General features: G+C 40.8%; 1 protein-coding gene across 1 annotated transcript in view; it reads left to right on the top strand.

Annotated features, from left to right (window-relative positions):
- Window positions 1–25724, top strand: part of snd1 (staphylococcal nuclease and tudor domain containing 1) — a 177884-nt gene that overhangs the window by 101320 nt on the left and 50840 nt on the right. The window contains exon 17 of the mRNA XM_085137231.1: window positions 10401–10589. Coding sequence (XP_084993357.1) covers window positions 10401–10589 — 189 coding nt within the window. The remainder of the gene's footprint in view (window positions 1–10400; window positions 10590–25724) is intronic.

Genomic DNA, 25724 nt, shown 5'->3' with positions numbered 1-25724 from the left:
ATGTAGTGGAGGAAAGAGTATTTTTTTTTCACTGTAAAGCGAGCAGCTTTGCAATTGTGTGTGTTTGAAAGCTGAAAAAAAAAAAAGAAAAACCTCCATGTGGTTAAATTACAGTTGCATTAAATCATTTTCATGATTAGAGCCGTTACCTGCAGTTTCTATTATACAATGAGCTGCACTGGTCAGCTGAACAATATGAGCTACCACTTTAGCGTTTACCTTTTATTGTCCTTGTTATTGTTATAGGTTTTTTGAACCTCCTATCTTTCTTTGTCGCTATACTGTTCATTGCTCATTGATTGCAGAATAGTGGCTTTACTTCATTGGTTATGCAGTCAAAGGTGTACGTGTGAATGGATCTGCAAGGAAAAACCACGCTGTCATTTCCCGAGGTAATGTGGCTTAATGTGGTCTCCAATCATTTCGACCACCCCTGAATGTGTTCAATGCGGCTTGACTGCTCCCGCCAAGCTTTTCACTGCTTTAGGCAGCGACTTGAAGATTTGAACTGCTGTGGGTTTCCTGTACCCTTGGGTGTTGACAAGCTGAGCATCTCAACACACAGCACAGTGTAGCTCTGGGAACTAAGTGAAAAATGCTTAAAAACAAAAGGACAATATCCAGTGTTGGCAGAGAGGCTCTTTTTTTTGTAAACCCCCTTTGTATCTATTCACAGCTATGGTAGCTACATCATGGTGTTATATTGACAGAAAAGAAAATTGTTGTAAACTAATGATTTTCACAGATGTGTGTGTGCTTTTAACAACCATTCAATAACTTAGAGCTCAGTTCAATTTGTTTCCCCACCTGTACCCTCACGACACCCAGTTAAGGGGAATTATATGATATTAGCAATATTACAAATGTAGCTCAATATTCATCGACCCGAATGCCATGTCCCCCCTTCCTTAAAAATGAGATGGATTGTAGTTATTGCTGTTATTGATTTTAATAACCAGGCTGTTAGGGCCAGTGTGGAGCTTTGCTCTTTCTCAGCTATGTCTTGTGCTTTGCAAGGACTGTGCTGTTCTTTCATGTGGATAACAAATAATCTATAAACTAATTTAGCTACAGGTTTAGCATGATTAGTTTTCCTGACCCTTGCAGTGTTACCTTTTTATCTTCAAGCCCTCTTTGAAGCTGTCGCTTTTATCATATATATTTTGTCAACCCTTTTTTCCCATTACACACAATTCAAAAAAGCACCTCTCCCATTCAAAAATTTAATGAATTTCATAGCAAAATTGTTGTTGTTTTTTTGTTATAAGTAATGCAATATTCATTTGTAACTGTTTCAGATTGTGGATTTTGAAAGATTTGTTTGTTACTCAAGGGATCAACCATCCTGACAACATTACTGAGCTATCAGACCAGATTTAGCAACATACACTGATGCTGCACCTTCTTGGGTCATCATTACTCTTACTCTTACTCGTTGAAGGGCTCTTTATGGCAAAGTAGCTGCCACCATGATAGAATGATTCAAGTCATTCTTTGGTTTCTCATGTGAAGTCGCTGGCAAAAAGATGGATTTGTTTTTGATAATACTTCAGTTAAAATGCTATGTGTAGTCAGCAATACACAGTATGATAGTCTACAGTAGATTGTTTTGGAGGACAGCAGCAGATTCTGCCCTGATAGATTCCTTGTTGACCTTTGATTTCTTTCTCTCAGTCTTTACTCTGACACATTTTCTATGAACTCTTAGTTTTTCAAAGCCGTTCTCTAAAAAGAAAAGCTGTTCTTCTTATATTTAACTTTCTCAGTGCAGCCAGTCACTTAGACTGTGAACAGAACTCTGGCTTTAATCCTTTTCTCCCCACTTTTTTTTTCTCCTTTCGAGATGCACGACAGACAGAATCATCAGCATTTAAACTGGGGTATAGTAGACATAACAAAGGCATTAATGCGGTCTGTATGCATTGTTTGTGAAATTCATGCAAAGGCAGAATTGCTCTGACCCTTTGGGGCATTGACATTGGACCTCTGGGAGCATCCTGTATTGTTGGGTGCCAAGACATTAACAGTTTGCTCTGGTGACGTCCACTGTGGGTCAGGCTTGTTCTAGCATATCCTACGTATGCTCAGTTGGATTGGGATCTGGGAATTGTAGAGGGTAGATGTTTCTGAGCAGTTTTTGGTGTATGATGGGGCACGTTGTCCATCTGGGGGAGGTTGACACTGCCTGTGTTTGGAGAAGTGTGGAACATGTTAAAGTTAGATCCACATTAAAGTTGGATCAAGGTTTAAATTGATTACATTTTCAATGTTTAACATGTCATCTGTCAGTGGTTTTTATATTGTGGCTAATCAAATCATTTCCTACCGCTTATTCGTATCTAGGTGGTAGGGGGCAGGAGTCTAAGTTGAGATGCCACAAGCTCCAGCTCTTCAGGGGAAAGTGAGGCAAGCTGAGAGATATAACCTCTTCAACATACCCTGGGTCTGATCCTCCGTCTCCTCTCAGTTGGCTGTATCTACTATATTTCCATGAGGCTTTATAGTTACAATCCGGAACCACCTTATTAAATGGCTACTTATGAAATAGGTTAAAACTGTGTTCTTGTTTTTCTCCATTTTCAACAAATGCCACATGATGTGAAGAGAGTTGATCTGTGCTTGAAAGGCAAGTGATGCCAGGGCCTAATAACAGACTCATAAAAAAAACAAAACATGTAAGACTTCTATGTTATCGTTTCTCCCATCTTTTTTACTTGAATAGTATTAGTATCACGCGGCTTACTATTCCCATGTTTCGGTTTCTCCTATTCAACTCTTTCCACCAGCTTTCCTTCATTCACGTCTATCATTAGAGTAGTGATGTATGGGAAATGTCAGTTATCTATTGATGAAAGGAAAACTCTTTGATTGGCATCAGGCAGGTTTAATGATGGGGATCATGCTTGCTTGCTTGACTGTTAATGGCTCTGGCCATTTGAAAAACTGTTTGACTTTTCCCCAACCTCCTCACCGATAGACAGCAGCCTGCCACTGACAGTGATGCATGGGACCCCCTGAGTCACATTGATCACCCTTGGGAGAGTCAACACACTCACAAAGACGCACACAAACACATTCCTGTCCAGCTGGTATGTTATAGCTCGATGCAAGCAACACCAGCCATTGCTGAAATAGGTCACAACTCCCAAAGAACAAATGTTAACCTTTATTTCTACAGGATGCTGAGTTTGTACATTGACATTGTAAAGCAGCATAAAGCCCTTTTCAGACATGTACCTCACTTGTCTGTTAAAATGACAGCATTCTTCTACGTTAATGACATCACGGTTTAATTCAGATATACGCAGTAGATGAGGAAGAGAGCCATGCAAAAATATGCATTTTTCCTCATACTTGCCTCTCTGTGAACCCTGTCTTCACAGTCCCAGTTCGGCCGAATGATTAAAATCTCTGTCCAAGTCAGCCAAAAGGCTGCAAAGGTCCTCTGAAGTCTGCTGATGCCTGGACTTTTTTTCTTAGTCTTTTCTTTCACCGGGGAGTCGTAATCGTGTCCTTTTATGCTTCAGAATCTGGCATCACAAGTTCACCCGCTTCTCCTTAGATTTGAAAGAAATTGACTGTTTGCTTCAGGAACAGGATGTCAGGCCAGGGTGAAGCACTCAAATCTGAAAGACCGGAGCGTACGCTAGTTGATTTCCTGTAGTGCCAGTAAAAGATTTGTTTTCCTCAAAGCAGCCATGTCTATAACTGTAGATGCTGGGCATGTAAGGAAGTAGAGTGAGTGAGTCCCCAAAGTCCTTCTGGCACCAAATTGTTTAGACAGCCAGATTGAGACTCACTCGAGCTCTGCAGTGAGCACTCTGGACAGCAATATCCTGCCAGGGTGAAGCCAATCCTCACCTTACACCATACAGCAAATTGACTGTTTCTTTCTTTTAACATTTCCACCTATTTGAAGTTCTTGCACAGAAACAAGTCATTTATAGCTGTACAAACAAGCCCTTCCTTTTTTGATCCCTTTATACTGCAGATATGTATACATATTTAAACAATTAATAATACAGAATCGTTTTTCTGTCATGCTCCTCTTACCCATTTATCCTGACCCTGTGATCTGACAATTATTGAACTAACCTAGTTTGGAATTTGTTGGTGCCAGAGCTTTAGCTGTACAGTCAATAACCCACAGCCATAGGCATCCCACATCAGAAAATGTTTGTTGTTTTCAGGCTACCATTGTCTGTATTACAGCCGTGGATATGTTAAAAAAATAATAAACAGAGTAAGTTTAGAAAAAATGTAGCCTATTAATATTTGCAGATATTAATAAAAGAACAGAAGTAACATCAATATGTTTCCGACATTTGATGGTTGGTGACCTATTTTACCCGCTCTTCCTCTCATTACAGTTTTTTTATGGAGTGTGGACTACATAAATCATCACTTTGATCACTCACCTGTGTTTGAAATTGGCTGATGTTCTTTCCATGTGAAGATTTTTTTTTTTTTTTAAATTATAGGCCCCCATTAACAAAGTATTTAGATCTCTGCCTGATCTGTGCCATTAAGCAATCGATAGCAGTTTGTTTAATTCATTCATTTATTCTTGTCTGTCTTTCTTGCTCTCTCTCTCTCTTTCTCTCTCTCCGGCTGTCGTTTTTTAAAGGTGATCTATATTTATAGATTTCTCCTGGAACCAGTTAGCTTTTTCCTCTCCTGATTCCACCACAGTAACCAGCTAACATACATAACCTGTATTAAACTCAGGGAACCTTTGTTTTCACCAGTGGTTAGGTTTTAAACACTAAAAAGAGGTGTCTTTTCTTAAAATTGCCTCATTTATCTGTAAAGAACTATAGTAGGATTGCCTGCCAAAAAAAAAAAAAAAAAAAGAATTTAATTTGAGGGTTTTGCAAATTCCCCTGTTTCCCAGGCATGCTGTGTTACTGTTTCCCATTAACAGCAGTTTATGGACCTGCCGTGTACTAACAGTAATGGACTAAGGAATAATTTTTTACAGGTTGACGGTGGCCACAACACTAGAGACATGATGCTAGCACATCCTAGCACGTTTACAGCTTATCCACACTAAAATACTAATCCCAGGTGTCTCATACTTACTTGCGCTCGCACATGTTAAAGTTCCCTTTTACATGCTGTTGCTTTAGTAAGTAATCACAACTATAAAACACATTATGTATAATTTAACTTAGTAGCAGTTTTTCATTATTTGTCGACAGCTGGGTTCAGTTAGCGGTTTTGATAAATGACCTGCTCAAACTGTATACCTTTATGAAACTTTAATTGAGGTGTAAATCTGAACAAATTTCTGTGTGTATGTCTGGCTTGGGCTTCCACATGTGCCATATAAGCTCCTTGTGCCCTCTTAGAAAAATGATCAATATAAGCGGGAATGCGTGGGGAATTATTGAGAGATGATGGACTTTTGTTGGATTGGGGTGCTCTACTCACAAATGGAGTCTTCACGCAAGAGTGGGCTCGGAGCACTGAAGCTGACCAATTCAAAGCTTGGCTTTTTCTCCTTAAATCCTCATGTGCCCATGAAAAGGACAGTTTGTCCTTTTCATGTGACATTCATGACTCTGAATTAAGTGTCTGAAGGCTGTGATTTCTTTTAAGTGAATAGGGAAGGTTTGGAATATGAAATAAGGTATAGGTATTATCTGATTACTCCTTTCCCCCCCTGCCCACTTTGCACCTCAATGTAGGGCTTAGGACCACTCATTGCTCTAAGAAGGTTTGATGTTTTTGCCCCTGCACACAAAGGAGAGCACACATACGTGCGCATTACACACCTCCGCATCACTTCTTCAATCTTCACCAAGGCTCAGTTTGATAGATGGCTTATTCTGCTGGATGAGCAAAGGGTATGTGGGAGTAACTTAAGTGTTCCTTTTTGTTTCTAACACAGATTCTATCCATTTGCTTGCCTCATTTTTTCTGAGTCAAGGTCACGAGGGACATTAAAAGATATGTGGACAAAAAGTGATGCTATTAATCAACATTACAGTAGCATTGCTACTTAGGAACTATTGATTGTTTTTTTTTGTTTGGTTGTTTTAATATATTTTATAGATAGACACTCAGAGACTTGAGAGTCTGCAGCTAAGTGGTAGAGTACTACCACTATAAAAGCAACCACCTTCTAGTGGCTTAATGAAAATAAAGAAAGACATTCCTAAATGTCTGCCAGTTTGGTTTTCCGGTGTTCTGTGCATTACAGAGCCCTCTTTGATAAACAGACTTTTTGAGTCGTTTTCCTCTCTGGCAGCCGCTCACACACGGCAGCGGCGGCCTAGAGTACACTCTGAACATACACTATATTTGTTAGTGACAAAGCCTCGGGCTTTAAACTTTTATGACCAAAACTGGTAATTTCACTCATAAATGTAAATCTCTACGGTGATAACTGTGATCTCAGTAATTGGATCATGCACTAAAACTGAGATGTAAGTTGTGACGGAGCTGCTGTCAGTGATGATTGAAAGCTCTGATTAGTAGATTATTCTCTTGTGTGCTTTGCATAAATGCCTACAGGAAGCTGTTTTGGATGCATAGCACATAATGCATTGCTAAAACAAGCTTTTTACCCGCCACGTTCGACCTCATGGGGTCTAAATGGCTCTGAGAGAAATGGGCACACCCTGTTCTCTGTACCTCGTGCTTATTTAGCCACTGGCGTTTTCCCCTCCAGGTGTTTAAAACATCTTTTGTTTGGATCCCTTTGCATGCCAGGTTTTAAACTGCCAGCCCACTGTATTCCTTCATTTTCTTTTTAGTGTGGGTTTGGCCCTGACATGATGTGTCACCAACTGCGGTTTAGTTTTGTTGTTTTTTCCTCCTCACTTTCAAACAGCTAAGTGAATTCAATCTTCTGCAGTTTTAAAACATGCCCTTGGGCCATGGTTTCACTTCAGTTGTACCAAATGGCTTTGTACTGGTCAACGAGTGCACATGTGTATTTACTTGCACACGCGCGCACACACACACACGCTTAGCTTTGTGCGTATGCGTAGTTTGCTTTTTCTCTTTTCTGTCCACTGTGTCGACACAATCCCAGCGTTTATGAGATTACCAGAGCCCATTTGTGTTCCGACGGGAGCCATCTTGGCTCAGATGAGGCCTCCGCTGGGAACCATCTGGGCTCTACTCAAAGCAGTTTCCACTCCGCCTCCCCTGTCCTCTGCACATTGTGACCAAAGCTATTTACTTTGAAGGAAAGAAGAACTTTGAATTCTGTCTGTGTCTTTGTGAAACTCTTGATGCTTTAGATCAAGCTCCAAAGCTCGTGGGTGGCACTGTTCCTCCGCACAAAATACAGATAATGAAATGTGTTGGTTGCAGGAATCATTACGTGATCATTTCTATAAAATGTATCGACTTCATGTAAATAATAAATTCTTCTATAAATTGACAAAAACATCAAAAAGTCCTGTGGCAAGTTGATAGATTTCAAAACAGTCTAAGGTATTTGAGCCTCATTAATGGTAAGTAAGGCATTTCAGGTAAAGGTGAATAACAGATGAGAGTATTATTATAAAAAATAACAATCTAAAGCAGAATGCGAAGACAAGGTGGCGATAGATTCTCATAATTGGCAGTGACTGCTCAATGGATAAAGGAGCTGATGTTGTTCCATTTTTCTGCTCTGTAGTGCTGTGTGCCACATATTGCGCTAACGGTAGTATTAGGCTTCAATCCTGCCATTGATTTTAAGCCTCTTTTATCTCTGCCCCCCTGCCTGGTGAAATGTCAGTTCAGTTTTACATATGCTTTCAGGTTTTTGTGGTCACTCAATATGCGCATTTGTTGTTTATTTTGACTTCAGTCAGGGAATAACATTCTTAATAATCATTTTCTATTGATTGACTAATTAAAGTTGAACTGTCCGGGTATAGTCCTTTTGATTATGACAGGCTGGCGTGTGTGATTGTAGCCTGCTGTCTTTGCTGGTGCTTTCCATTCAGCTCATGTATCCTGTAATATTACTGACATTTCTCAGTAGGTCTGTTTGGTGGTTATTAATGCTGTGTGCTGTTACAGCATCCCTGTAGGCAAAGACAAGAGTCATCTTGTCGTCATCAGCTCAGGCAGGCTCATTTTCTTTGCATAAGGTTGGCAGTATGTGGTAAATGAAGTTTCCCATGTAAGTGGTCCAGGAAAGCACACAGACGAATTTGTTGTTGTGACTGAAAAAGTGTTTTCTTAGGATCGCTTTGTTTTCCTTTTGCTTTTTTTTTTTTTAACATCAGTTCTCGTTACAGATGGTTGATCCGACTTACTCGACTGTGTATTTTCTCCTCACGTTGGTGATATTCATCACATTTAATAGATTCTATACAGCCTGGAGAATTATATTTTCCTCCAAAATATGATAATTAGAGAATAATTGTGGATTGTGATTCTCTGAGGCAATAGAACATTCCAGTGTATAATTCCTCTCCCCCCCCCCCCTCCCCCCTGTGGAAATATTATTCTATCTCTTAGTGTGCCTGTCTTTATAGCTCAGATCGAGATATTTTTTTCATAACTGAATGTTTGCTAGAATCTCCTGCCAAGCAAAGGACCGGTCAGAGTTAAAGAAAAATGGGTAGCCAAAAGGCTTTCATTCATTCTGTTGAGCACACTAGAGTTGCCCTCGTATCTCCTGGTTTGTGCTTTTTGTTTTTTTTCCCCCACAGCGAGCATAAACACTTTCTGCTTTGGAGCTTTGCGTGCTCCGATCATAACTTCTAGACAACTTCTAGTCGAGTTTCTATTTTTCCTTCAAATTGGATTTTTTCCCAGCTATGAGTGTTGCTTTTAGTTGTCAGCATTGTTTTATTTTTGTTTTTGCATTTGCTGCGTTAATGGAAGCTGGTAACAGTTAAGTTGGCTCTTTTCTTCCAGCACTCGCCCACTTCCCCATTTGACATTTGGATACTCAGAGGACCGGTGCTGCTCTTATAGCCTAGTTATGTAACTGCTTCTCCACTTAGAGGAGGGAAAAAAAGATAAAATGGGGTTAGTATCTGAGATGGCAGCGAGGAAGACAGAAAGACAGTAATGAAGATTTTACATAGGCGGATGAGGTACGAGTGAATTTAGACTCCATTGCTGTCCTGGGAGGGCAGGCCAATGTTTTAGCTGCTCGTTTTACATGTTAAAAACAAGTACTGCTATGTTTTTATTAGTTGGTAGGAAACAGGTTGTTTTCTGTAAATATGAAATTGTTCTGCATAGTTTGCCACGTTTGAAAACAAGAGCCTCATTGATATGCCACTGTACCAAGTGGTGTTACATTACATTATATCGCTTTTGAACAAACCCTAGATAAAAACGCTTTATCCAAATATAACTGGATCCAGAAAGTGGAAATATGTGTCCCACTGTTATATGAATAGCTTGTCAATTTTATGCTTAATAAAAGAACAGATTATACATTCAGTAATAAAAGCTTCTTTTTTTTAACTTCAGCTGAGAACAAGGCAGAGCAGTTTACAAACTTAATTCCCCTCAGATTTCCCTTGTGACTGCAGGGCTAAGCAGTCCAAGACTTAATCGCTTGACTACGTCCTATCTCCTCAGCACACCTGCCCTCTCACTTTCTCGCTGACTTTAGGCTTTAGAGTAAAGAAAAATGCTATTGATTTTTTTTTGGTCCTTTTTCTTTCGCCTCCTGGTCATCCATCATTTATGAAACAAAAAAGTAATGAATAGATAATTAGCCTGAATAGGCAGAATTTGGTTATAGTCCATCACGGGCAATGTTGTGAAATCTTTCCTACTTTGTCAGCAGGGTTAGCTAATTTGGGTGCCCTCATTTGTTTACTTAAGGGAATGGCAACTTAGCTGTCACTAATTGAAAATGATTTGCGTTGTTTAAAAAAAAAAAAAAATAGGATGAAGAAATGTGGGCTCTTAATTAAGGTTGAAGTGCATATGCAACACTAATTTAAAGCCTCTAATAGCCTCCACTGTTTGTGCAGGCCAATCACAGGCCCAGTGATTTCTAAATAGACACGTTATTGAAAGCTGACAGTCATGCTTAATTGAAAATGTCAAACACTCAAGTTATTCTGAAAGTGTACTTAGGCGAGCAGTCGCTGCTGGGGCGGGCGGGGCTTTCTCTGGTTATAAAAGTACTGACCAAGACCAGATTTATTGGGAAGTCCACAACAGTGGAATGAAACAGGATCTGCACATGTGTGCATGCGTGTGTGTGTGGTACTGAATAGAAAGCTCACAGGTCTTCATTGATGTTTCTATTTAAGAACAGTGATGTCTCCTCAGGGGGACCCCCTCCATCCTATTGCTGTAAACGAATCTCAAACTTAATCTTGATACAGAACATTAACTGAGCCTCTTTTCTTCCTCTCGTTCGTCCCTCCCTCCCTCCCCCCCCCCCCCCCCCCCCTCCTCCTCTTGTGGTTTTCCAGGTGGAAGTTGAAGTGGAAAGCATGGACAAAGCAGGGAACTTCATTGGCTGGCTGCACATTGAAGGTGTGAATCTGTCTGTGGCACTGGTAGAAAATGCTCTGTCCAAGGTGCACTTCACAGCGGAGCGCAGTGCCTACTATAAAACCCTGGTTGCAGCAGAGGAGGGGTGCCGACAGAGGAAAGAGAAGGTAGGTTTCATTTAGATGCTAGAAGAGCGCTACTGCACAACCTACAAAACAATGACTAGAGTCCCAAATGGCATTAAACTGGCCCTCAAAAAGCTTTCAGATGTTAATTGCACAGCAGTCGTCATTTAACCAAAGCTAGCTATCTTTAGGTTCAAAATTGCTGATGGAAGTAAATCTCAAGATGACATCTGGCTTAGCAGCAGCATCAGTGCTTACTTTACTGGCTTTCCCATCTCTGAGCCATAGTGACTTAGGTCTGCCTGCCTGTGGCCATATTGTATTGTGTCCACGTGTGGGCTATTTCTTCCATCGCAGATCCAGCAGCTCTTTTTTCCGCCTTCAACATCAGTGCCAGTAATACATTTATTAGTAGAGTTTAAGGTGCTGTCTGGAGAAATGATAATCCTTCAGAAGTGAGTGGAGAAAAATAAAAAGCTTTTTGTTCAAATAATGCTGAGAAATTGCACCAAGTCACCCCGGTGGCAATATAAATGTGACTAAAGTGCATTAATAAGATGCAGTGCTAAAAGTTAAAGTTACAGTGTTCTGAAAATACTCCATCTGCTTCTGCAAATAGCCACATATTTGCAGTTATCATTGAAGCTGTCTTTTCTCAGTGGGAAATCTGTGATGGATAGAGGCCTCTCTCACGGTGATCCTGATCTCGCCCTGCATTTTCATTATGGCTCCGCGACTCACCCCTGGCAGATGCACGAGGTGCCCAGCCAGCTGTCATCATTGTCCTCTTTCTCTCTATCTGTGTAACTTATTTCTTTTGCTCATGCCTCTCCTCCTCTCGCTCTTCCACTTGCGTCCACCTATTTGGGTCCTTGAGGAGACACAAATGCATCTTCTCCCCATAAATGTGATGTAGTGCCAGAGCCAAGAAGGGGTTGCGTTCTTTTTCCCCTCCTCTGAATCTATCATGTTCACAGTGAGTGTGTTCCTACTCTTGTGTCTTCCCTGCTCTCAGCTCTCCTCTTTTTCTTCCAATTACTCTCTGTCTACATCTTCCATTTCCCACAACTCTGAATAGAGTGGTGCGCAGGTGAACCTTTTGTCTGACATTTAAAAAAAAAAAAGGGGGGGGTGAAAAAAAGGAAAAACATCTTGCCAGTGATGTGAGCACACAGACGCTGCCATGTTAAATCTAACTGCAGCATGAAGGCGTGTTCCTGACACCTCCGATAACAATTTCACTACCGGTTTCCAAACCCCCTTGCAGTGTTGAGACAGATTGACTTTCACCACAAGGTTTTGACTTGAGCTAACCTGAGTGCGGACAGGGCCGTGAGGAAAGGCAACAGAATGGGGCCTGAATTGACCAGACAGACGGTGATTATGTTTGATGTTAGTTTGCCAAAGGCACCGGTGGACAAATCAACCACAGCCTGATTTGTTTGTGCATGTGTGTAGTGGAAAGCGTGTTGTGTTAGCAGGGCACGGGGCAGTTAGTTGTATTTGTGTGTGAATGCATACTATGCAACTTGAAGGCAGATAAGGTGGGACTTGGTGTTCTAATTAACCCATAGAGACCATCTTGAGGGAAAAAAAAAAAAGCTAAGAGCATGCATTTTTTCCCCCCCGCCTTTCTTTCTCTTTTGAAGTTAAGGTGGTTGGTCTTTCTGTGTAGGCTGGTATGGTAGCTTGTATCCCTTCCCATCGCCCTCCCTCTTTTCCTCTTTTCTCATTGCCCTCTCTTTATTGTCCCTGCGGCAGTGGATATGGAAGACATCATTGGTACTGCTGCGTCAGGCGTCTCTCTGAGAAAACAAGGCTGTCATAATGAAGAGGGTCCCATGTGTGCGTGTATGCATGCACACACTCATTAAGAAAAGCGTCGGTGGTCCAGCAGGACATCGAGGGGGAGGGACTCAGGCTTGCTGCAGTAGCATCCTGAACCAAAACTGCTTAGTTCGAGTGACTTAAGCGAATATGAGATTTTGCTACAATGAGGCCAATGGGACAAAGTGATTGTCTTCTAAATGAAGCCTTCCAAAGGGTTTGGAGAAGACCCCTTTTCTCAGAGCTCAGCGCATTTTGATCTTGCACATCAGCATCTCTTGGAACAATATCTGGAACAGTCCTGGGAGCAAATCCATCCACACAACATGCAGAAGGCTTAAGTTGTAGACCTGGAATTGCTCCAAAGCCTGTTTCCCCATTACATTCATTTGTGCCTCGACTATTGTTTACATAAATCTCTAAAGTGTGTCCCCCTGTAAGAATTATCATCACGCTATCAGCACTAACATTCCTATAATTCAGTGAAAAAGACCGACCCAGGGACACAGTATAAACTTATCTTGTGGTGTTTTAACAATGATTTGATCGCTGCCAAGCCATGGTCACGCCCCCCCTCCTTAAATCTCCTCCGTGGTTTGACAAAGTAGTCTGGTGTATATTCAAAATCTCCTTTGGTTATAAAAACAAACTCTCGCTCAGCAGTCACCTGTGTAAACAAGACTCATTGCAAAGAGGGTGCATTTTGTCTTTGTAATAAGACAGATCTCTTTGCAGCTAGTCATATTATGTTCCACTACTATCTTTCTGCAGCTCAGAGAAATGAATAGTGCAAAATGGTAGTTTGGCTCGGTGGATTGGTAACAGCAGAGTCTTTGACAGGGGAAATGTTGGCTGTAGCTTTCATTGAAGTTCCCTAAAGACTGAACAGGTGTGGGAGCTGGCTCGTCGATATGTAGTTGTGCCTCGGGACTTTCCGATTTCAGAAACAGAAAAATGAAATAAAATACTTAGAAATTAAGAGATGGGTTCACGAGAGGGGAAATCAATTTAGACTCCCAGAAGCTCTTGGCTGTGCTCTGCTAGTCAGAGGTCTTCGCAGATGTGCAGTGTTATTTTTTTGTGTGTATTTATTTGTGAATATTCTATTAAGGCCCACCTTTACTTTAAAAAAAAAAAAAAAAAAAAAAGGCAACCAAGTAGCTATAAATTGGACGAGGACAGAAACATGTTCGTAATTGGAGTGGCCTCATTATGAAAAGATGAATCAACAATCGGTGCTCAGTGATAAAGTGTGCTTTCTGTTGGGCAAGCGGGTTTTTTCTCTTTTTCTTTGCTGCTATAATTACCCAACCTTGAAGGAGATTAATACACTCCGATGGCTCTCAGAGTGGGTAAAAGAAGATAGAAAAGAAAAGGCGTGGAATAAAGGGCAAAAGAGGATATGACAAACCCTGTTAAAGATATTTCATGTCATAGGAATCTTCTCCTTTCATCACTACCCGCCCCTTTCCTTCAGTCCTACTTGGCCCTCTTCACAGACCACTCTCTTTCTTTTAATCTCTTCTGTTTTCTCACATCCTTACCCTTCCTTCTGCTTTTTTTTTCTCGTCTCTGTCCTTCAACTAATAATCAAATTCCAGTCATGCCCCTGGCATCTTTAGATGCTTTACAGTTTTTGGATCATGCGGGACAGTTCCTTGGCCTGGACTCTATTCAGAATGAATCAGGACCTGCAGCAGTTGTACCTTTTTCGAAGGGGGGGAAAAAAAAACCTTTGGAAACATAAACCCAGGATCTGGTGCTGCCGTTCCTAATACTTCACCCGTCCATCAACAGCACCCGTCAAAAGCACTTGAAGCAGCATCATTCTGACAGTGAGCCAGGTGACGTGTCCTTGGAGCAGCCTGATTGAAGTACATAATCTTGTTTCAGCATTCTTTTCTTTTTTTCCTTTTTCTTTTTTTACCCCCAAGTGGTCCCCAGACTTGGAAGTCCAGCCGACTTAGCTGTCACTTTGCCAAAGGCCCTGTTCACAAGTATAGATTACCACATGACCCAGATCATCTGTTTTTACTGTGCAAAGCAGATCACAGAACTCGAATTTGCTGCTATTGGCTGACTAACATTGTTTGCATGTCTGATTATATTGGTACAGTGCAATTTTCTAGATCTTTATTTTGGTTCAGTTGCTTCTTGCTTCCTCTGAAAGGTCAGTTGGTAGCTCACAGTGGAAGCCAAACATCTCAGTGTGCTTTTTTTATGAGTTGTTTTTTTTTTCCTCCTGTTTTCAAAGACTGTGCAAAAACCTGTCCCTGTCTTGCTTTCTAAGCTACATCTTCTCTGCAGTCAGCACATCACACACCTGGCTAAACAGGAACACACTGTGGATGAATCAAGATAATTGGGCTTTTAGCAAAGATAATTAGCTTCTGTCCCTGAGTTCATGCTGTAGGAAGTTTACCTCTAGTTGGCTGAATTCACTCAAAGGATTTATATGGTTAGCGTTCTCTCGTTTGTTTGCATAAAATTCTAGATGTTGGTGTATATTTCCCTATCAGTGAAATTAGATCAAATGTGTGGATTTAAAAAAAACTTGCTGTAGTGTGAAGGATTTTTTTTATCACCTATGTACCATGATAATTCTCAGTCTTCTGTTAATAATCTACATAAAATTTCATACTGCCGTCTTTGTTTGGTTTCCATGGATGACAGTCCCTATTCTATTAATACCACGCTCAGTGCTTTCTTAAGCCCTGAAGCCAGTGAAATCCTTCCAGGGTTGAATTTTTTTATTTCCTCTATCCTTTCACATTTCCTTGGCCTCTCATAGTGAAATAACCTATGGCAGCCACCAGGCAATATAATGGAAAAAAGCTGGGGATTAACATTAAAGTAAGGTCATCTGTAGAGTCTTGAAGTGAAATAATTTTGGTTCTTTCTATGACTGACTCTAAAATTGTTTCTCAAATTTGGGTCTTTTTTTTTTTTTTTTTTTTTTTTTTTGCCAAATCCCTTTGCTGCTCTCGCAAATTATTTCCTCTTAACTTGAGCCATTTTTGGTCTGAGTCCCTGGCTGTCATGTCTCTGCAAAGAGAGTTTTTGGCTAATGTGAAATAATTAGTGCCGTTACATTCCTCTCACAAGTTGCATTAGAGTGTGTAAAGAATTAAAATATAATGGCATTTGAAGGCACACGGAATGATTGCACAACTGTATTACCATTCCAGGCATACCTCTCGAATATCTCTCCAATGTATTGCTCACTGCTGTCATTGTTGCCTTGTGATTTAACAAATGAAGGCTGTGTGGCGTCGAGACAGGAACAATGACCATGACATGGGCAATCACAGAAAGTGATACTTACTTAATGACTGGGCTCGACACCTGTCCAGACCATTTGAGAGGGAACGGGAATGGCAGCTGAGGAAACTGCTTCTCGGGCCTGGTTAGAAATGACATACCTGTGTTTCAGGGAAGTCATTCTTACCGGGCTGATGTTTTAAGTTTTTCTTTCTTTGAGTCTCTTCCTTTTAGTCTAGTCCGCTATCTTGCCTGTTTCTTAATTATGTTAAAATCCATACTCTTTGTTGTCTCGGTGGATGGAATTTTCTTCTTTTCTAAATGTCTCCTGTAATCCCACAAAGGTTTCTTTTATTAAAGATTATACCTGAAGTCTTTATTCCGTACCATATGGATTTGCATTTCTTCTTCTCTGATTTCTTGTCTTCTTTGTGTGCAGTATACTTTGTGCCTCGAGACTGCGATATGATAATGAAATAATTTAAAATCGTTACTTATGAAGCGCTGTGTAATATATCTTTGCAGGTTGTGGGATATGGTGAAGGTCATGAGCGCGTACAGCTTGTTTGCATTTGGAACGATTTCAGAAGAGTCCATCACGAGAATTTCAATGGGTGAACTTGAATGAAAGGCACTTTGTCTGGTCGTATGCCGCAAATGCCAGAAAACATCCTCATTTTAATTTGAGACATTTTTACCTCAGGCAGTGTTGGTTACGAGGCAGTTACCCCCCTCTCCCTCTCTTTTTATTGTTTCTGGTTTTTTTAACTCTATTTAAAGGCCTCAGATCTATACTAAAGACTTTGAGGAACACATTGCATACAATGTGCAGCTCATGCATAATGCAGGTTTTTAAAGACCTGCGTGAGCACCGAGACATGTTATGTACCAGTAAATCACAGGGTGAACAGTACATTTTCAATCTGCAGTGCTGCTTGAACGTAAGCATGGGATGTCGCGTACAAGCAATCAGAATGCAGTGATTTACAAATAATTTAAAATCTATATCCAGTTGCTCAGTGAGTATTGTTTTTCTATCTATATGATACATGAAACAATGTACAGAGGCTCTTTTAATCACCCCCAAAAAATAAAATAAAAAATAATGGAAAAATAAAAGGAGGGGAAGTGGTGACATCGCAAAGATAGAGGGCCAGGAAACCATTATGTCACAGGCAATTTGCATTTTTTTGCCCTTTAAGAGATGAGTAGCTAAAACTGTGCCAAAAGTCACAGTGCATCATCTCACCCGTGGGCAAACTATCGATGCAAGTCAAGCTTGTGCTGGAAATATATCGTCCACAGAATTAAAAAGTCCAGCACAACAGCACTCCCTTGTCCAATAGCTGCTATACCCTAAGGACCCTGCTTCCCTCACCATTACGTCCATTGCTTGGAACACAGTGTTGTAGCTGCAAGTAGCAATGACCAAGTTAGTACAGTTTGATGACTCATGGTGCAGCAGTCCTCAGCCTACTGTGGGCAAATCACCTTTTGTGCCTTCATTCAGGAAATCCGATGTGTTTTGTGCTCCATTCACAAAAGGTGTTCATGTTTTTAGGACCATTATACACCACAATGCATCTGTACTAAAAACGAACCAAGTGTGTGCTTGGATAATAACTGGAATCATATAAACAGGCCTCAGAGCAGGGGTGTCGAACCCCCTTTTAGTTCATGGTCCACTTGCAGCCCAATTTGATCTTAAGTAGACCAGACCAGTAAAACTATTTTCTAATAACTTACATGTTCTCTTTCTTTTAGTGTGATGAAGATTCATCTACACTAAGTTCATCCTGAAAACATTATGTAAACTGTCCATTTATAAAACTCAAGATAAACAGGCTGAGATATTTCTTTTGGAAAGGGAAAACATCTCAGTGTTTTCGCATTACAAAGAAATCCTGCTGTAATCAATCAAAGAAGCCGTCATCACTGCTTCCTGGGATTAACCACTCTCTAAGAAATAAATCTGTAAAACTATATTTAAAAGTACTGGCAGCTCATTACTGTGAATTTGTGCCATCATTTAAAAATGTAGAGTGAGTGGTGGGGGAAGCAAACTTGTGATGTTTAATGCTTTTAATTAAAACTTATTTATTTGTATTATGTTATCAATTTCTTTGGTGTAGTGTGGGTGATGTGTTTATCTGTAAGAAGGCTGTAAAACCTGCAATTATTCAGACCACTGATTCAAATAGAAGTAACTGTTTAGACTCTTGTGATGTGATTCAATTTTTAAGGTCAGAGTACTGTGGAAAAATCCAGTATTTGCACTTTACTCTTAGAATTTTCACATTTCAGGTGGGCTAGATTGGATCCTGTGGGGATCTTGTTCTGCACTAAATGTGTTTGTAATAAGTCTAGTCAAAGTTTATTTTATAGCATGTTTTAAACAACCTCTGTGGGCCAAAGTGCTGTACAGATTCTTAACTATATACTGTACTCAACTGTAATAAGTATTTTATGTTAATTACTTATTATATCATTTCACATACTGGAAATGATTGGGCAGTATAGAAGCAAACTGAAGGTTGAAGGCTTTGGTGGCATGTGTGAAAGGACAGTAAGATCACAGCAGGGGGCACATCATTCCCTGCAGGGTGGTTACTATGGGAGTAGTGACCCATTTGAGACCTCCCATCTTTGGATACGATGGAGTGAACCGTGCATTCTATTATCTACTACAGATTCCCAGGCATCCGTCTCTGTCTGCATTGTGCCTTCACATTCATACGTGCACAATGTGTGCAGATGTGCGTTTTGAATGTGACTACATACCATTTCCTTTTTGTTTGTTTACTACTGTAAGCCAGTGTGTATACCCGTGTGAGTGAGTGCACGGCTGCCTTCATCCTCCCTCTGCACTGTACGCACAAAATGAACCACCTACCACACAAAAGCAAAGAGCTGACGGAGCCTTTTTTTCTTTCTTTCTTTTTTTTTTGTATAGCTAAGAGATTACATAATATGATTGAGTGTGCTGTGTACACATCCGCACACATACACACAAACTTTGTTGCAGATGGAGGGAGGTGCCACACGTGCACGCACCATACTCTCACCGTCTCTTTCCTGCTTAGTCAAACACACTTTGAGCCCGTGCAGACAGACGGAGCACGCACAGATGTACACATGCACGCTCTCTCCGGAAACACCACCCCCACTTTAGTCGGCAAGCTGGACCCTCGGTGCCCTGAGGCAGAGACAGAAAGACAGAAGAAGAGATCAGTGGACCCAGTGATGTGTGTGTTATTTACACCCCAACTCCCAGTTTTCTCTCTCTCTCTCTAACTCTCTTTTCTCATTTTCCCGGTCTTCATCTTCCTTTTCCCCAATTCAAAGCTGCAAATTCAGCACTCTGTCAGCTCTGCTCGCAGTCTTGTGAAATCACATACTAACATCCTTTCCATCTTTATTTGCTTCATTCTCCATTTGACACAAAGGCTGCACCCCGTGCACATGGCGCTCACATTCTTCTTTCTCTTCTTTTTTTTCCTCCCTTTTTTTTTTTAATGAGCAAGAAGCTACCCCAGTGACATCTGAGCAGTCCCACCTTCTGCTTGGCGAATAATATATTTACGTGAGTTCCAGGATAACACGCAGTCTTTGAAAATGTCATCTGAAAAATGCATCCAGGACATCAGGCCAATCCTAAGGAGCCAACACCCTCATATGAAATATTCTACTTGATGAAGCATATAAACAGGAAGTGGGCCTTTTTCGTTTAGCACAACATTTTCTATGTGTATTTGTGCTACTGTGTTCCGGCAGCCTGCACATGATTTCGTTAGTTTGCATCTTTCCTTCAACTTGTGTTCGTGACGATTATTTTACATATAATCCTATACATTTGTTTATGTACGTCTGTCTCTGTGTCATTGGCCACACGCATTTCTTTCTCCAGTCATGCACAAGATACTTATGCCTCCTAGCGGAGGACCTCGCGGGCAGGTTTGCGGCTCCCTCTGCTTCATCAGTGTAGAAATGACTCAGGCGCCCAGCCTCCCATCACTTCGCTCTAGTCTTAGGATGAAGGTTTGAGGCCATGAGATCAGAGAGGGTTGCTCAAAAGGGAGAGTGGAGGTGATGCACTGACAGAGAGCATAACATGATATGACACAGTGCGTTGCATTATGGCTGATTAACACATGCTCAGCTCTGTCACCCGCAATAGAAAAACACAAAGGTCTACCCATCTGCCTCTCTGCACTCTCCCTGCCTCTTATATCTTGGGGCTTCCCTTCTTTTTTTCCCCTCTCCTCTGCCCCAGTTACTCCGCCATCTTTGCTGATTAAAGTAAGTGTGAAGGACATGCACTGACTTCAGTTGGGCTACTGAATTATTTGCTGCCTTTTTTGGGGGGGGAGGGGGGGGTTAGTCCCTCCTGGGACACTGTAAGGAGACACTTTTCCACTTGATTTGCTGAGCACTACTTGTGGCTGACTGCCTTCTACCTTCACCAGAATGAGTGCATGCAATAAGAGCAATGAGCCTTGAATTTTAACACAGACATATTTGACCTTAGACTGGAGAGCATTGATTGGTCAGTTGCAGCAGAGGTTCTTCCTTTGTGCTTAATGCAGTATTATGAGTGTTTCCTTAAATGTTACGCATTTACTTCAAACTACCCGTGTGTAAAACTATGCCTTTTCATAATACCCTTTAAATGTCTTCTTTGAGGTTCTCTTCTTTGAGAAACTTTAGGCTTTAAATACTTTGAATAGTTTAGAGGATTGGATTCAGTTAGATGATAACCGAAGTGAGCATGGATTTGCTGTGCCTTGTACAAACCACTCTTATCGTGTTTTTTGATAATGCCATTCGTGTGAACGTCTATTAGCAGCACTGGCATTTTCTCCGTAGATGACTGACATTTATGTATTTTTGGGAGTCATCAGGCAGATTAATCAGAAACATCAACGCTGCACATTTTTTTGCCCCGCTTCAGGTGTCTTCTCTAATCGTCCTTATTTAATCAGGAAAAAGAGCAAAACAGGGTGGGCTATTTACGATCGCACTAAAAATAAGACATGCAAGTAATAGTCATTTACACACACTTTGACATTTTTTAGAGCCCGTGCTCGCAGCCACACTTAACTCTATTTACTATGGGTCGGCAGAGAAACACGCCTCCCTTACGTTTCCCCCCGCCTGCCTCTCTGGTTCCCTTGCTTTTTTCTGTTGTCTAATGAAATGCTAAATATTTGTTTCTTGAGGGTTGCATTTAAATGCTGGTCCTGCGCTGGTTGGGATCTGCATATCCTGTTCCACTTAATGAGTTCCAGTTATATTAGTTTCCAAGCATTAAGATGAGACTTTTTGACATTTCCCTGCTGGCCTTGTTGTCACACAAACAGGTTATGACATGTACTTGTCCCCTTTGACACCTCTGGCTTGCTGAATTTGCATTCCTATTTACACATATTAGCCACAACAAGAACACCTGCCTAAATACTTCCCTTGTTCCACCAGAGCAGTTCTTGCCCGTCCTGTTGTGTCTTGCAGGAGGCAGATCCTTCTGGGTATCTGAGTTGTGCTGGTTTCAGTGCACTCCACAGATGTTTGATAAGTTGGGGATCTGGGGAGTTTGGGGTCAGGGTCAGTGCCTTGAGCTCTTTCTTTTTCCTGCGCTGTTTTTGTGTCAGAGGTTCACACAAATGCTAGGACTAGGGTTTTGCAGCAAAACATTGCAATGTAATAAGAATATCGGTGTTATACATGTTGCTTGTCGGTATTTTCGATGTTGTGGCTGATCAGTGTTTGATTACTGCGTTGCTGCTGTTGTCATGCCAATATGCAAAGCGTTCCTTTAGCATCTTCTCGGATGAGACGGATCAGAGCCGTCTTTGTTTTGTTTTTTTCAGCCACAAATGGAGAGAAGCAGCTTACTGTATAGCCGCTGTGGAAGCAAACGCCTCATCAGTTCTCCTTATTACCTGCACACAGACACGGAGTCCTCTACACATTGGCATACTCCCCTTGGTTGAGCAGCCAATTCTGTTCCTAAATGAATTTGCTTATTCTTTTTCTCCATTTGCCTCATGACCGCCTCCCCAGTTCTATATTTCTCTCACTTTATCCCCCTCTTCTACTCCTTTTCTGTTGCACTGATTCATTTCCAGCGACAACAGCACAGCTGATTTTACTGTCAATTTCTGAGCCTGTCTTTGTGACCAAATATGGTCTTACAGGCACCTACTTTACTGGGAATTACTGCTCTTTTGGCATTTGCTTAATGCAGTAGAGTCAGTACTGTGCAAGATGACCAGAAAACTTTTCAGGTGTGTAACTGAGATCAAAGGAGTTGGAAGAACTCACTGGCTTTGCAGCTAACGTGTTCCGCTCACAGTACAGTCTGTAGTTTCCTCTTGCCTCAGTGCCTACACACTATCATCCCCATCTTTCTCATCTTTAATTCAACTTGTTTGTCTTTGACTTCCTTCTTCCCCTTTTGTCTTTTTGCAATCTAGGCTCTGAATTAGATATCCTATTTATCGTATATCCCTTACTTTACCCGTACTTATCATTTTGCCAAAGTACATTATTACTATTATTTTTAATTGATTTAATTTCTTGATGTGTGATGATTTCTAACAATATTATTTTGGATCCCTACACTTCCCAGGTTACAGTTTCTCTAACTGCCATTGTATGTTGACTTCCTGTATGTTTTGTCACTTGTGCTGTATCAGTACAGGGCCAATTTGAGCTACATTTCTGCCGCTACCAGCTCTAAGACTGTCTGAATGAATACTGATTGTCATTGTGCAACCAATTATAGGAAGGAAAGTTGAAGTTTGTGGACCTTAAGGTTATCAGACCAGGTATTGTGTGCATTTTGCTCTCATAGGTAATTATCAGTGGATTCAGATTGACTCCTAACATAATCGTTCCGTTGCTCTCGCCTTTCATAAATTTTTGTAGTCATTATTTCTCTGCACCCTCTTTTTCTGTCACTTGTGAGCAACTTTTTTTAAACCCATGTGTTACATTTTTTGATAGACCCATCCATGTCACCACCATAATTATTTAAATGACTGTCAAGAGCATGAATGTTGCCATATTTTCTATGCATTTACACGTAGTTATTCTTTGACTGACCCTTAGGGGCATGACTGGCATATTATGCTTCATCAGTTAAACTAGGCGTGGGATTGCAGCGTGTGCAAGGTGCCTGAAATAACTTTATTCCCACCTTGCTTTGCTGCCTGATTTTACAAACTTGACACCTTTTTTTTTTTTTCAAACCCAGGTTGGAGATAATTTTTGATTCATTCCAGGATATATTTTTTAATTATTATAATTCTCAGTAGTCTTCCTTTGTAATTTAGGCCAGTCCACTTCTACTGTGTTCAGAATCCTTGCTTGCCAGCCTGCAGGAAAACCCCCTCTAAATCTAGAGAATGGGAACACTCTGCTAGTTTTGGGAGTGAGTTTTTGTGCATTTTACGGACCCGCTGTTTTTTTTTTTTCCTTCTCTCCTCCTCTCTTGCCTTAGGGAGAGACTGTTACATAAATAGGCTCTCGTCATCCCCACATTTTGATTCCCGCTGTTGTACCAGCCTCTTTTCATACTGCATTTCTCTCTCTCTCTCTCTCTCTCTCTCTCTCTCTCTCTCTCTCTCTCTCTCTCTCTCTCTCTCTCTCTCCAGTTTTCAATTATTTACTGACTTTTCACCATATGTCTCCACACACTATGTGTTTATTTCCTACTTCCTCAGTGTGCCAGTAAGGGTCACCCTGAAGCTCTTTGCATGGTTCAAAAGTATACTTGGAATTCAGATATAGAGCTGCTGGGAAAGCGTACACTTTATGTTACTGTAATATGGGAATGATCTCGGTAGCTTGAGCACAAACTGAGAAATGTTTCATGATGTTTTAAAATTGTATTTTGCTGCAGCCATGTCAGCTTTGGGTGTAGCATTTAGTTTTCCTGCCAAATTCTTCAAATGAACAGTTTTCTCCCAAAGAGCAGACAACGCACAGAATAGATTTTCAGCTGTTATGCACAGGCTTTGTTTATATTAGGCAAAAACCCTGTCGTGTACTACAAGATATAAAGTGTTTAGCAACCACTTTTTCATTCACTTAGTATTTTACTGGTGATGTGTTCTGCAAGCCATCAGGCCAAGCCACTCGGGTTCTTTTTCTCCACTGCTATAAATGCAGTCAAGGAGTTAACAACAGAATCCATTTGACCAATCTCCTAATCACTAAGCTTTCCCGTTTAAAATGTGAGGAGGGGGGGAGGGGGGGGGGGCTATGAATGTTGTGTATTATGCCTTTTTTACCACTGTGTCAGCTTGGAGATTTGCTCTGGCACGTGCAGATGACAATGCCTGCCTTGACGCTGCTGATAGAAGTGCTCATAATCTCACTTTTATAAATGGAACATCAGATATTCAGGGGGACAACATCAGAACAGTGATTCAGAGACATTTAAGTTTTTTACCTCTGATTTCATTAAAATCTGAATGTTATGCTCTTAATATCCTCCCCCTTTATTTCTCTCCTGTCTAGTTCTTACTTCTCTTTTTGCTTTCCATTGCTGTTCGTCACCGCGCCGCCTCTCCGTCTCTACTCTACATTACTCCTGTTCCCTTATTTCTCACTAACAATGATCAGGATTCTTCTACAGAGAAAAACAGACTAGGGAGGATGTTGCCACCCTGTGTAAAGGCAGTTGTCATGGCAACACTTTGGCAATCGAGGACGGCCCAGCCTGTTAATTAAAAAGGTGATTAATTGTCTTTTAATTGCATACTTGTACACTGTAAAACCAAAGTAGTCCTTTTTCTTAATCACTCTATACTTGTCTTTCCTTATTCACTTCTTGCTCTTGTTCCTTTAAGCTTTTCTATAGTTTCCAGTGATCAGGCAGAGAGCATGCTCTCACGGACAGTAATCCAGTTGAGCTTATAAACATCTTATGGAGGAGGCTTGAAAGACAGAGCAGGGAGAGGGGATGAGCTGAAAGGATGTGCAGTCACCGTTAATTTCAACCCCCACCCCCTTTTTTTTCCCTGCACACAGAAGCAGATGCAGGTAATGCTATAGAAAGTAAACTTGACACATTTGGCCTCAAGGTCATACCAAGGACAGTTACTAGGGAAATCAACACAGAGAGGTGAAAGCTGTGTGCCCCGGGAGGGCTGGCCAGAAGATATTAGAAATATATAATATATTAGAAAATATTATTTTATATTGCTAGGTATTCATAATTATGTAGCTATATATATATATATATATAAAGCACTGCGTATTTAATGTAGGGAAAGGAAAGCAAACATGTTGCGTTTTGGTTGGTAATACGTTAATTTATAAATTTGGTATAAGCTCAAGTGTTAGTGTTAACAGATGCATTAAGTAAAGGTTTGTTATAATTTGAAAATAAAATAAATTTTCCATCATTAAGTTGATTATCTCTACATCCAACACTATGCCCATTTTGCTGGTGCCTCAGTAAGGCACTACCAGCAGCTTCACATGGCACAGTGCTGGCACTGTTATATTGTCTCCACAACAATTTCTTTTTCATGTGTTTCTTTTATCTGGTCCTCCTCGTGGTAACTTTGTCCTTGTTTGTTTGTTTCTTGCCCACTCTGTAACCCTGATGCTGTTACGCTCGTGTGGTGTTTGTACAAACTGCCAACCTGAAAATAATAGTCTTTGACTAACAAATACCATTACTCATTATTTCCTTATTGTTATTGAAGAAATTTTTTGTTTTGTTTTGTTTTTCATTATAATTAACAAGACTGTTTTATAGAGCCAACATTAAGGATACAGGGCAGCTGTGGAGGATGCAGAGTTCATTTGGCAAACAATTGCAAAATTAGTGCATGATTCATGGTTCAGGCAACTTACTGAACCAAAACCTCAGAATTTGTAATTGTGGCCCTCTTTTCCAGCAGCACTTATTCCTTTTTTAAATCAAAGTTATCATGAAATACAGTGAGACAAAGTGTTTGTCTTTCTCACAACTTAATTACTGTATCACTCCCTTATTTCTGTCCCTTCTCGCTCTTTGTCTAAACCTTTGAAGATTTTTCTGTATCATGTTCTTGGAGCTCGTTGACTTTAATT

Source organism: Neolamprologus multifasciatus, chromosome 17, assembly GCF_963576455.1.
Source record: "Neolamprologus multifasciatus chromosome 17, fNeoMul1.2, whole genome shotgun sequence".
In the NCBI taxonomy this organism is placed as follows: Eukaryota; Metazoa; Chordata; class Actinopteri; order Cichliformes; family Cichlidae; genus Neolamprologus; species Neolamprologus multifasciatus.
The sequence above is the reverse complement of the archived record's forward strand: the minus strand, read 5'-3'. Positions and strand labels throughout refer to the sequence as shown.